The sequence below is a fragment of the Dipodomys spectabilis genome, unplaced genomic scaffold (assembly GCF_019054845.1).
Source record: "Dipodomys spectabilis isolate Male_0828 unplaced genomic scaffold, ASM1905484v1 ptg000250l, whole genome shotgun sequence".
In the NCBI taxonomy this organism is placed as follows: Eukaryota; Metazoa; Chordata; class Mammalia; order Rodentia; family Heteromyidae; genus Dipodomys; species Dipodomys spectabilis.
Window position 1 is genome coordinate 475,822 of NW_024870927.1, and position 13,030 is coordinate 488,851.

The window sequence follows — 13,030 nt, forward strand, 5'->3', positions numbered from 1 at the left end:
GGACATCGGACACCCCTGCCTGGGGTGGGAGATGGGGGCACCCATATGGATATGTCCTTCTTAGCAGGTTTTGTCTTCTCACTGAGATTGTGATTGCTTGGCCTGCATGATGTTTACTGACTAAACACAGAGATTGATCTCTAAAGGGAAAAACCCACAAGACTCAGGTTCCACCCCTGAAAATGTGGGCCACAAAAGGGATTTCCACTGCCTGTGTGGGTTTCATATAATGGGAGGGCTTGTTTGTAAGAGAGGGAGGCTGAGAAGGTGTGAAAGGGGCGGTTGAATCATGTCTTGCCCCTGTGGGAATATGTCACACCTCCATGCCCACATGCGCGTACGTGCCATCTGCTGCACACAGCACACTCGCATGTTTCACACCGGTACCTGCATCTGTAACATAATGTCTATGTCTATTTAAGGCTGGGAGCAGAAGATGGCCCATTATCAATGGGCTCCCATTTCTCTCCAACTCCTCTGCACTAAGGCAGCCAGTGTGACCCAGGGCTTAATACAAAATAATAATACAATACTATCTTTAAAAACACTTCTATAGAGTTAATGGGAGACAAGTTCAAAGCCAATTACTGACAACAAAGTTTTCTTGAGCATCTCTGCTGATAGTCAGAGGATCCAGGGTTTCGGGAAGCTTCAAGGATTGGACATCTTCAGGAAAAAAGCATGGAGGAGGGTGGCTGGTATCAATGAGCCTGGCAGAGCCAGGATGCGGTGGGGGTTCTCACCCATTGCGGAGGGTTTGAATTGGCATCATTGTTTCTGAATGTAGCACAACTGAACAAACTCTATAAGAGTGTTTTAAAAATCAACTTCCCAGGAAGTGAGTTAAAAACAATAAAAGCCTTTTTGAGTTAAAGAAAAAAGTAGGGGGCATTGTGTATACACATTCTGCTTCAGTATATGTGCTCTTCTCCTGGGCTGGCTCAGCTGACAGTGCTCACTTTTCTGGGAGGTTTTTGTTGTTGTCGGCTGTGGGGCTTGAACTTAGGGCCTAGGTAATGTTCCTGAGCTTTTTTTGCTCAAGGCTAACACTCTACCACTTTGAACCACAGTGCAACTTCTGGCTTTATGGTGCTTCATTGTAGATAAGAGTCTCAGAGACTTTGCTGCCCTGGCCAGCTTCAAACCAGAATCTTCAGATCTTTGCCTCCTGAGTAGCTAGGATTACAGGTGTGAGCCACTGGTGCTGGGCATTCCATTACAGTAGTATGAAGGGTTCTGGGAGAGAGGGAGGGAGGGAAGGAGAGAGCTTGCCATCCTGCGTGCACCTCAGGTTCCTTGAAAGGTCTCATGGGATCTTTTTGAAGAGCTAGTAGGCTGTTCATAGAGTACCCTGTCTGTTTCCTGGCACAAGAAGGCAGATATCTGGTCCAGGCAGATATACATCAAGGGGCAGGAGTCCTTGAGCAGTGTCACTGGAGTCCCCGTGCTGGAGACCTAGTATCCTTCCTAATACTCCCTAGCCCTGGGCCCTGATCCCTGCCCTTATTAGGGTACTTCAGGGCAATGACAGCCTTGAGTTTGAACTTAAGCTTTGTTCCTTAATTGTATCACCCTTGGCAAGTCATTGGAGCATTGATTTCCTTCTAGTTTAATATGTATGATACCAGCATCTCCTTTGTGGGAATCTTGTGATGCTAAATGAAGTCTTGTGTGCTGGAAGTACATAGTAAGCATTCAGCAAATGGGATCCTTGTGAGGGAGACATGGGGAGCAGGGGCCAGCATACCTTGCATGATAAGTGCTTGCTTAGCTATGAGTTTCCAGCTGAGGTCGACTAGCGGGCATTGCACTGAAATCCAGGAGGGAGACCAAGCTAGAGTGGCCCACTGACTGTGGTGGCCAGTTTTTCTACATGAGGAATGGAGAACACCATGCTCCTGCCTGCCTCCTGGTTATCCTGCCAGGCTCCTGGGAGGGGCTCACTCAACCCTCTCCAGAAGGGTGCTGGCAGCCAGGCAAAAGTTCCCAAACTAAATGAGTCTTTTTTCTTTTTCCTTTCCACACCCACCATCCCACAATGTCAACCTCCTCCATTACTTATCTCCTTGCTTTCTTGGTCATCACTATAATCCCTGCCTTCATCAGAGAGGTCTGTGAGTACCCATCTGGCCAGGCCCATCTGTCTCAGCCTTTCAGCCTAGCATGCAGACACCTCATGCTGGTCTCTGGATGTTTGGCTGAGTCAGGAGCCATATATTCCCCTCTGCTAGTTTCCCTGCTCACTGCTCTTCAGGCTACCATCCCCCCAGGGCCCTGCCTTTCCTCAGTTTCTACCACTGCCTGTCAACATCAGACCCTCAAGTCTTGTTTTGAAAAGGACTGCCCTTGAGGACGAACCCTCTAGTGAGCACATTGGTAGGAAACCGGATCAGGAAGCCAGGCACCATAATGCTAAATACTCAGGAGGCTGAGATCTGAGGATTGTTCAAAGCCAGCCTAGACAGGAAAGTTTGCAAGACTCTTATCTCCAAATAACCAGCAAAAAGTTGAAAGTGGAGTTGTGGCTCAAATGGTAGCGCACTAGCCTTGAGTGAAAAAGCTCAGGAACAGTGGCCAGGTCCTGAGTTCAAGTCCCAGTATTGGCACACACACACACACACACATGTCAAAGAAGCATGTTCTCTAGACCTTACCCCTCAGGGGAGCTGAGCCTGGTGGCAGTGGGGTTCAGGCAAAAGCTTGGGAGGCATTCTGGGGAGGCTCCAGTGCTTCTCAGGGGCATTCTAGATGCCATAGGCCCTTTGCCTGACCTCTGCTCTTCCAGCACATCTCAGTGTGTGCAGAAGTGGAGGGAAGGGTGATCAGAGCCACTGAGAGTTCCAGCTGTTTCAGGAAGATACAGATAAAAACCTTCAAGGGCTGGGAAGGTGGCTTAGTGGTAGAGTGCTTGCCTAGCATGCATGAAGCCCTGGGTTCAATTTCTCAGTACCACAAACACAGAAAAAGCTGGAAGTGGTGCTGTGGTTCAAGTGGTAGAGTTCTAGCTTTGAGCAAAGGAAGCTCTCAGGGACAGTGCCCAGGCCTAGAGTTCAAGTCCCAGGACTAGCCAAAAACAAACAACAACAACAAAAAACTTCAAGTTATGGGGTCACCCCCACCTTGCTTAGGCAGACAAGTAGATTATTCCCTGGGCAGCCCCTCTAGGGAGCAATGCAGGGTGGGGGTGCTAGCTCTGAAACCCAAGAGGAAAATGGGGGATGGGAGACTAGAGAGGGGCCTGTCCTTCACCTCATTGTGGAACCGTGCCCTGGCCTATAGAGCCTTGAAAATATACTATGTTCCAAGCTTAAATGGCCATCTTCTTCCTAATTACAACCCCTCCCCCCCAATACATGCCTGCACTCAACCTTTTCTTTTGAGGCTTAGATACATCCATATTTTCCAGCTGGGATGGCCAGAGGACAAACCATCACCCCCCCCTCCCAGGCATTTTCCAGGCAGCAATATATCCACATACTGGTTGTGCTGACCACCTTATCAGTCTATCCTGGCTTTGGTAGTCAGTCTTCCTGCCCTCACCATTTCCTAACCACATCCTCTAGGAAGTCTTCCTGGATGTATAGCCCCAGAGGCATTCTTAGCGTGTGGATTGGTCCCTGACCCATCTTCCACAAGACTGGGACCAGTTTGTCAAAACCTCCATTCATCCATTAGCTGATCTACCTTCACAGCTTACATCATGAGTCTTAGAGTTTACTCTTTATATTTATATTGTGTGGGTTCTGAGAAATGTATGAGGACATATAGTCATCATAATAATACCATGTAGAATGGTTTCACTACCAGAAAAATCTCTGCAGTCTTCTTGTTTATCCATCCCCTCTCATCCCCAGCAGCCACTGATCTGTCAACATGGATTTGCCATTTGCAGAAAGTTAGGGTTGGAATCCTGCAGCATGTATGTTTATAGCTTGCCAGATCATTTTAGTGAACAGCAAGAATTTAGTAGAAGGGTGGTAGATATTCCTAAATTTAGCATGGGAAAAGGTCATTTATTTTCAGTATGTTCATCTGTCCATCCCTTTATCCATCCATCCATCCTTTCAATATTTGCCCAAGGTTCTTTGTAAACAGCCACTGAGTTTGACACTGAATTACATCAACACACCGTTGATGCTCCCAAGGCTCTACCACCCATTGTAGGAGACAGACATTAACCAAGTTGCCAGATAAGTGCTTAGATGATTTTGAATGGATCCAAGCACTCTATTGGAAAGATTGCCAGAAAGCAAGTTATTTGACTTTACTCTTAAGGAAGCTTTTCAGAGGAAGGAATGCTCCTGTTGGAATCTGAAGTTGAGGAAGAACTAACTAGGCCAAGATGGGGGGAAAGGGTGGGGAGCAGGGAAAGAAAGCTCTCAACAGAGAGACTACCTTGTGCCAGGACCCTATTAGGGTCCTGGGGAGGGAGGGAGCATCAGGCTTTCTAAGAACTGAAGTGGTGATGGTGGGAAGGAGAAGTGTTACAAAGGAAGCTGGAGGTAAGGGAGGGCTGGATAATGTGTGCTGGCTCCAGTGCAGAAGAGCATGGGAGTGGAAGAACCAGAAAAAGAGAAACTAATGAGAGACACTGCAGGACCAAGGTAAGTCATGATGGTGGCCAGAACAATGGAAACAGAGGGGAGTTGCTGGGAGGGTGGAAGTTAGCAATGGCAGCTGGTTGCCATACATCTGTAATACTTGCCAAATGACACAGGGATCTGAAAAATCACAATTTGAAGCCAGCCCAGGCAAGAAAGTTTGTGAGATTCTTGTCCCCAGTTAATCAGCAAAAAGCTAGGAGTGAGCTATGGTAAAATACCAACCTTGAATGAAAAAGCTAAGGCCCTGAGTTCAAGCCCCAGTATGGACACCAAAAACAAAATAAAAAGCAGCAGATGAAGCCGGGCGCCAGTGGCTCACGCCTGTAATCCTAGCTACTCAGGAGGTTGAGATCTGAGGATCGCGGTTCAAAGCCAGCCCGGGCAGGAAAGTTTGTGAGACTCTTATCTCCAATAAACCGCTAGAAAACTGAAAGTGGTGCTGTGGCTCAAGCGGAAGAGTGTTCACCTTGAGCTGAAGAGCACAAGGACAGTGCCCAAGCCCAGAGTTCAAGCCCCACGACTGACCAAAAAAAAAAGCAGCAGATGGATATGAGAGATATACAGGAAGCGGTCAGACATGGCTCCTGACCACCTGGATTAAATCATACTGATCAGGGTGGGAGGGAATGTAAAATGGACCCAGCAGGTTGAAACTGAGGTACCTTGTGACATTCAAGGGGAGAGGTCCTATAGGCAGCTGGACATGAGGCTCTGGAGCTCAGAGGAGAGGGAGAACTGGAGTCTCCAGGGTGTGGATGGTAGTGAAGTTGAAGGTCATGGGTAGGATAAGATGGCTCAAGGAGCATGGGGTCAGAAGGAGAGTCCAAGGTAAGGCTTACTGGACTGTAACAGCTGGAGGAAGAGAGGAGCCTACAAAGGCACTGAAGCTGGGGCCTGAGGAGGTACTGGAGGGCCAAGCACAGCACCAGGAGCATGCTTAGAGAATGGCCATCAGCAACTATGGTTCTGGTGGGCAAGAAACATGAGGAATAGAAAGGGTGAGGAAAGAAACCCCCTTAAAACAGGCACCAGTGGCTTACACCTGTAATCCTAGCTACTCAGGAGGCTGAGATCTGAGGATCACTGTTCAAAGCCAGTCCAGGCAGGAAAGTCCTTGAGCTCTTCATCTCCAATAAACCACCAGAAAACTGGAAGTGGCGCTGTGGCTCAAGTGGTAAAGCGCTCTCCTTGAGCTGAAGATCTGAGGGACAGCACCCAGGACCAGAATTCAGGACCCATGACTGACCAAAAGAAAAAAAGAAAAAGAAAAGTTTAACTCTAAAGTCTCCTGACTCAAGGCAAACTTAGCAATGAGACTCTGTAAAATTAAAAACAAACAATAAACAGAGCTGAGCACAGTTGCTCACAGCTTCAGCTACTTTGGAAGCAGAGCTTGTAGAACTAAAATTCAAAAACAGTTTAAGTAAAGTCAGTAAGACCCATCTTGAGTAAAAAGCTGGACATGGTGATACATATCTGTAATCTCTGCTATGTAGTAAGCAGGCTAAAGATTCTGTCTGAAAAACAACCAAAGCAAAAAGCTGTGAGTATGGCTCAAGTGGTGCAACACTTGCCTAGGAAGAGTAAGGAATTCAGCTCAAATCCAAGTATGGGCAACTGAATAAAAACAAGTTATATACTCTCAATGATATGGTCTTTTCTTTTTTCTTCTGCTGGACAAAGCAAAACCTATTTGCATTATAGCTTTTTTGGCTTTGAATCTCACAGCAAAAGTTGCAGGTCTGCAGCAGGCTATACCTGCTAGTATTGCAGCTTCAGTGTTGGCATCTGCTGCTCCACAATTACACCAGTGAAGTCCACACAATAGGAAGGGGGAATGCAAAGAATTTTACCCAAGAGAAATAAGGCTGTTGCTGCCCTGCCTTCAGGTTGCTGAAGATGGTCTAGTTTTTAATTCCGTGGGCTGATTGGCTGCCTCTATGCAAATGAGACAGAACAACTGACCAATCAGAAAAGACCTGCTGAATCACTACAGGCCTCCGGACTTGACCTGAAACTGTAGTTCTATCTCATGGGGTCACTCCTGCCATAGATTGTGCAGAACTAGGAAGGATAGAAACTGGACATTCTATTCTCTGTGGTTGAGATTTTTGAAACAATCTTGCATTTTCCAGAGTCTGGTTCCATTTAGCAAGCCAGCAATGCCTAGGCTGGCACTCTAACATCAGGTGAATCAGGCTTCCCGCCCTAGGTTTTGGCTGGTTAATTGGAAGCAGAGTCTAGTGGACTTTTCTGCTTGCACTGCTTCAAACCTTCGTCCTCCACATCCCAGAGGCCTCCTGAGTGATGAGGATTCCACAACTGAGCCACTACAAGATGTTCTCCAGGGGCCCCTTTTTTCCTTCCCTGGCCTTAACTTACAGATGGATTTTTGTTGTTGTTGTTCAATTCTGTGGCTTGAACTCAGGGCTTAGGCACTGTCCCTGAGCCTCTTTGCGCTCAAAGTTAGCACTCTACCACTTGAGCCACAGCACTGATACTTCTGGTTTTTGAGTGGCTAATTGGAAATAAGAGTCTCATGGTGACTTTTCTATCCGGGCTGGCTTTGAACCACTATCCTCAGATTTCAGCCTCCTGAGTAGCTAGGATTACAGGTGTTAGTCACCTGCTCTTGGCTAATGGATGGGATTTTTTTTGTTTGTTTGTTTTTGTTTTTGTCAGTCGTGGGGCTTGAACTCTGGGCCTGGGCACTGTCCCTCAGCTCTTCAGCTCAAGCCACTTGAGCTACAGTGCCACTTCTTGGATGGGATTTTTTTTTAACCAAATCTACCCTTTCACCAACATACAGTGGCACATAGTAAACATAGTTTTTTTTTTTTTTTTTGTCGGTCGTGGGGTTTGAATTCTGGGCCTGGGCGCTGTCCCTCAGCTCTTCTGCTCAAGGCTAGCACTCTACCACTTGAACTACAGCGCCACTTCCAGTTTTCTGTGGTTTTATTGGAGATAAAGAGTTTCACGGACTTTCCTGCCTGGGTTGTCTTTGAACCCAGATCTCAGATCTCAGCCTTCTGAATAGCTAGGATTACAGGCGTGAGCCACCGGCGCCCGGCTAACATAGTCATTTTTAAAGGGAGAAATAGAACAGCACAGGATGGAACCATCAAGATCAGACCCCAACAGGGCATTCATTAAATTCTGGCATCTGAGGCAGCTGGTGTAGTAATAAGGGCTCTAACAGGTTTGGGCAGCTCTACTCCTTGGCCTTGCTGGTGGTTGCCACTCATTGCCTATGGATTTCTTTGGTAAGTGTCCTATGCTTTTGACATGTCTAGCTTCCTGGGGTTTTCAATGAATCTTTGTCATGCATCACCCTCTTTGGGGCTATACACAGGGAATCTGAGACTGTGTTAAATCTGGGCCTACGTCTGAGACTTGGGCTGCTAGAACTTCTTTGAAATCTGAGTAGACACTTCCATGATTCATCACTCTCACTTTTTGTGTGCTTCCAAAACCATGGATAATGCTGAGATCTGCCTCTTACTCTTGAGTAGTAGTTGGGCCCTCTTGAATGATGATTGCAGTGGCCTTTGAATGCCTGGATGGCTGGATGTGGAAGAGTAGTTTCCTAAGGTCCTATGTGAGCAGGAAGCCTCTGAGCTCTCTTCACAATCTTTCCTTTCCCTCCCTCCTTTTCTTCTGTAGGTTTTTGAGACAAAGTGTCTACTCTAGGCTGGCCTTGACCTCATTATGGAGCCCAGGTCACTGGTCTGGAACTTATACTCTTTCTGTTTTAGCCTCAGCCTTCCAAGTGCTGGGATTTCAGGCATGCACTACCACACCTTCATGATTTCTTTCTTTTCAGAAGAGAATAACAGGACCTACTGGGAATTCCACTAGACGCCAATTTTTTTTCTTTACTTTTTTTTTTTTTTTTAGGACTCCAGTGTTCTCTTTAATTTTTGCAAGGGATTTTTAAAAATTTTTTTTGTGAGAATACTGTACAGAGGAGGGGTTACAGTTACATTCTTTACTGTTTCTTTCCTATCGATATGCATATATTATGGCAGTACTAGCGCTTGAACTCAGTGCCTTGCATGCTTGTCTGTTTTGTTTAAGGCTGGCACTCTGTTGCTTGTCACTTACCACTTCTGGCCTTTTACAAGTTAATTGGAGGTAAGAGTCTTTTCTTTTTCTTTCTTTCTCTCCCTCTTTCTTTCTTTCTTTCCTCCTCCTCCTCCTCTTCTTCTTCTTCTCCCCTCTTCTCCTCCTTCTTCTCCCCCCTTCTCCTCCTTCTTCTCCCCTCTTCTCCTCCTTCTTCTCCCCCCTTCTCCTCCTTCTTCTCCCCTCTTCTCCTCCTTCTTTTCCCCTCTTCACCTCCTCCTTCTCTTTTCTTCTCCTCCTTCTTTTTTGTCTTCTTTTTCTTTCTTCTTTCTTTATTCTTCTTTCTTCTTCTTTTGCCAGTCCTGGAGACTGAACTCAGGGCCTAAGCACTGTCCCTGAGCTTCTTTGTGCTCAAGGCTAGTACTCTACCACTTGAGCCACAGCACCAAAATCTGGCTTATTTCTATGTATATGGTTCTGAGGAATCAAACCCACAGCTTCATGCACGCTAGGCAAGCGCTCTACCACTAAGCCACATTTCCAGCCATAAGAATCTTTCTGATTGTCTGTCCAGGCTTGATCCTTAGATCTCAGTGTCATGAGCTGAATTTATAGGCATGAGCTACAGCTCCTTTTTTATCTGGATCTCCAGCATATTGAGGGGCTAACCTACATTTTAGGATAGGTCATCTCCCTAATCTTCTTTGCAAACAGCCTCATAGACCTACTTTACTGATTTCCTAGTTACTTCTCAATCTACTCAAATTACACAAACATACTGGTACTGGGACTTGAACTCAGGGCCTTGTACTTGGCTTTTTCACTCAAGGCTGGTACTCTATGATTTGAGCCTCAGTTTTACTACTGCTTCTTATTAATTGGGGTGAGTCTTTTGGATCTTTCTGCTTGTGGTAGCTTGGAATCTTGATCCTCAGATTTCAGCTTCCAGAGTAGACAGTATTATAGGCATGAGCCACAGTCTCTTGGCTTCTATATTCATTCTTAAATTCTTTTTAACTAGTCTTTGATAGTCTCCATTTGTTGCTGCTTTCTTTATTCATTAATGAGTGGATAAAAGCTTTGAGCACTGGGGATGTAGCTCAGGGGCAGGGAGCTTTGTGTCTAATATGCTGGGTTCAAATCTCAATGCTAAAAAAAAACAAAAAGCTTTGACATGGGCTTTTTTATTTGGGTTTTGTTTTTTCTTAATTTGAGAGTCACACTAACTAACATTTTGGAAAAACTTTTTTTTTCTTTTTCTTTTTACCACCTTCTAGATTCTCTATTGCTTGACTTCAGCACAAGACAGGAAGGGGGTGGTACTGAGTTGGGTGATCAGGTCTTACCAATGCCCTGGCTTGCTCTAAATTCCCAAGACATGTGCCAGTTATAGCTGCCCGGGGGGCTCATTTTTCTCTGAACGGCTTTAGACTACAGTGTTGAATCCCCCTAAATTAAATCCTTAAGCTGCAAGGAAATGGAGAGGGAGAGGGAGAGGAAAAAGGAAAGGGAGAGGGAAAGAGTGAGAGGGAAGAGAAGGGAGAAAGGGAGTGAGAGGGAGACTTTTCTAATTATTTTATTTCCCATTCATCAAGCAATATCACCTTTCTAAAGAGTTCCATCTTGTCTTTGTCCTGCCTCAATTTAAGAAAAACTATGATGTACTACACCACTTCTATTGGATCCTAAAACCACATGGAGGAATTATCCTCTGGAAGGAGGTTACATGTCAATTTATTAATAAACTGATGCCTGAAGGGTTGTATGGATTACTCAAGGTCACATATAGTATGTTTGATTTTGATCACAGTTTTCCTTGATTTATAATTATTTGTTTCTCTATGAGCAGATCTTTAGGGTCTTGAACACCCTAGGGGCCCATCGACCTCTTTCTCAGGAAGTCACACCCAGCAAGGGGTCAGAATAAGTCCAAGGTTACACAGGGAGAAGATGTAAAATTAGGACTCAAAAACAGACCAAGGGTGCTCTCTGGAAGCCTATATACACTCTTTTCCCAACTAGGCTGTTGTCAGCAATATCTTCAGGAAATCATGTTCACAGGTACATAGTAAATGGAGTCTCTAGAAGTGAAGAAATTAGGACTGGAGCTCTGGCATTGGGCAGATTACTATCCTCTTTGGAATCTCAATTTCTGAGTACACAAAAAATGGGCAAGGCGCTGGGAAGGTGGCTCAGTGGTAGAGTGTTTGCCTCACATGAATGAGGCCCTGGGTTCCATTCCTCAGCACCACATAAACAGAAAAAGCCGTAAGTGGCACTGTGGTTCAAGTGGTAGAGTGCTAGCCTTGAGCTGAAGAGCTAAGGGACAGCGCCCAGACCCAAAGTTCAAGCCCCATGGCCGACAAAAAAAAAAAAGGCAAATTACTTGATTTGAAAGAGAAAAGGGTTTACAAGGTAAATACCTTTGCAAAACTATATAGATTTCCAAGAGTGATAGATCACTTCTTTGTTGTTTGTTGTGGGGCTTGAACTCAGGGCCTGGGGCACTGTCGTTAAGCTTTTTTCCCCTCAACACTAGCGCTCTACCACTTAAGCCACAGAGCCACTTCTCATATTCTGGTGGTTCATTGGAGATAAGGAGTCTCAGACTTTTCTGCCAGTAGATCTTTTCTTATTCTGGGCTCTGAAGACACTGCCCCAAGCTTAGATCCTAATTTTAATCTTGAAGTAGCCTGAACCTTGAGTAAAATGCCATGCCTCAATTTTCAATATGCCTCAGTTTCTTCATAGATAAAAGGAAGGTAGTAATGAGACTTAGTTCGTAGGGTTGTAGTTTTGTAAGGATTCAGGTTCAGCACTTGGAAGTGACTGGTTCATATTCTTTTTGCTTTTTTTCTTTTCTTGGTCATGGGGCTTGAACTCTAGGTCTGGGTGCTGTCCCTCAGCTCATCAGTTCAAGGCATAAAGTTTTTGCCGGTCATGCTCTGGGCCTGGGCGCTGTCCCTCAGCTCAAGGTTAGCACTCTACCACTTGAGCCACAGCGCCACTTCTGGCTTTTTCTGCTTATGTGGTGCTGAGGAATCAAACCCCAAGCGCTCTACCACTGAGCCACCTTCCCAGCCCACGACTGGTTCATATTCTGAGGACTCAAGTGCCGGATTTAGGTTGAGGCTTTGTCCTCAGGGTGGAGCTGTTTTGTCACCTGGGGCGAGAGGTACCCAGAGGTTATAAAAGCCCTGCCCCCCACCGCCCTCCCCCTCATTGTATCCCGCCCCTCGTCGGCTGCTGGTTCCTTCTGCCACCGGGGGGCGGCACCTCCAGGGGCGGCTGCCAGACTGGAATATGAAGGACGCTCTGGGCGGCGGCGGTGTTCCTCCGTGGCCGCTGGCGGCGCTCTAGCCAGCGGGTGTGCGGCTCTCGGTGGTGCGGCCGGCGGCAGCTATGGCGGCCGTCCGCGGCCTGCGTGTGTCCGTCAAGGCGGAGGCCCCGTCGGGGTCGGCCCTGAACCTCCCGTCTCCCGAGGTGGAGTCCGGTTTGGAACGTGGCGAGCCGGAGCCCATGGAGGTGGAGGAGGGCGAGCTGGAGATGGTGCCAGTGCGGCGCTCGCTGAAGGAATTGATTCCGGTAGGGCTGGGGGCAGAGGGGCGCGGAGCCGGGGCCCGGGGCTCTGAGGAGGGCGCGGAGCCGGGGAGGGGAGGGCGCGGAGCCGGGGAGGGGAGGGCGCGGCGCCGGGGAGGGGAGGGCGCGGAGCCGGGGAGGGGAGGGCGCGGAGCCGGGGAGGGGAGGGCGCGGAGCCGGGGCCCGGGGCTCCGAGGAGGGAGCAGGGCCGGGGCGCGGAGCTGGGGCCCGGGGCGAGGAGGGCGCGGCGCCGGTGCCCCTCGCCCGGGGCCGGAAGGGGAGGCGGCCGGCGCGGGGCCTGGAGAGTCCGGGGAGGGGGATGAAGGGCGCCAGCGCGGGGCGCGGGAGAGGACGCTCGAGCGCCCGGAAATGGGTGTTGAGAGGCTGCGGGAGGCGGGGAGCGGGGAGAGGATGGTGGACCCGCTTTTCCGCCCCTCGGAGCCAGGCTGTGTGAGGGGGAATGGGGAGGGCTGGAGATAAAGGGGAGCGCCGGGCGGGAGCAGCCGGGAGCGGTCCCTTTGGGGCGGCCGGGTGGCGCCCGCATCCAGCGCTCCCCGGGGAGTCGATGTGTCCCGAGCTTGGCACTCGCCTCTCTTCGGGGAGGCTGGCGCGTCAGCAGGTAACGCTTGGGTTGCTGTGGTGACCGGAGGGTCATCTTGCCACCGAGCACCTCCCCTTGCCCGGGTAGCACCCACACCGTGGTCCCAGCGTCTGACCTGCGGTGCCTCTCATCACCAGTGGGGACAGCCAAGGGTGCTTTGCCTGTGGTTTGGAGAGCTCTGTGT

The 13,030-nt window shown here is 48.3% G+C and overlaps 1 protein-coding gene across 1 annotated transcript in view; it reads left to right on the forward strand.

Moving 5' to 3' along the window:
- The first annotated feature begins 12,044 nt into the window (after positions 1 to 12,044).
- Ncbp3 (nuclear cap binding subunit 3) overlaps positions 12,045 to 13,030 on the forward strand; it is a 50,652-nt gene continuing 49,666 nt past the window's right edge. The window contains exon 1 of the mRNA XM_042699448.1: positions 12,045 to 12,251. Within this exon, the coding sequence (XP_042555382.1) occupies positions 12,069 to 12,251 (183 nt within the window). The 5' untranslated portion in view covers positions 12,045 to 12,068. The remainder of the gene's footprint in view (positions 12,252 to 13,030) is intronic.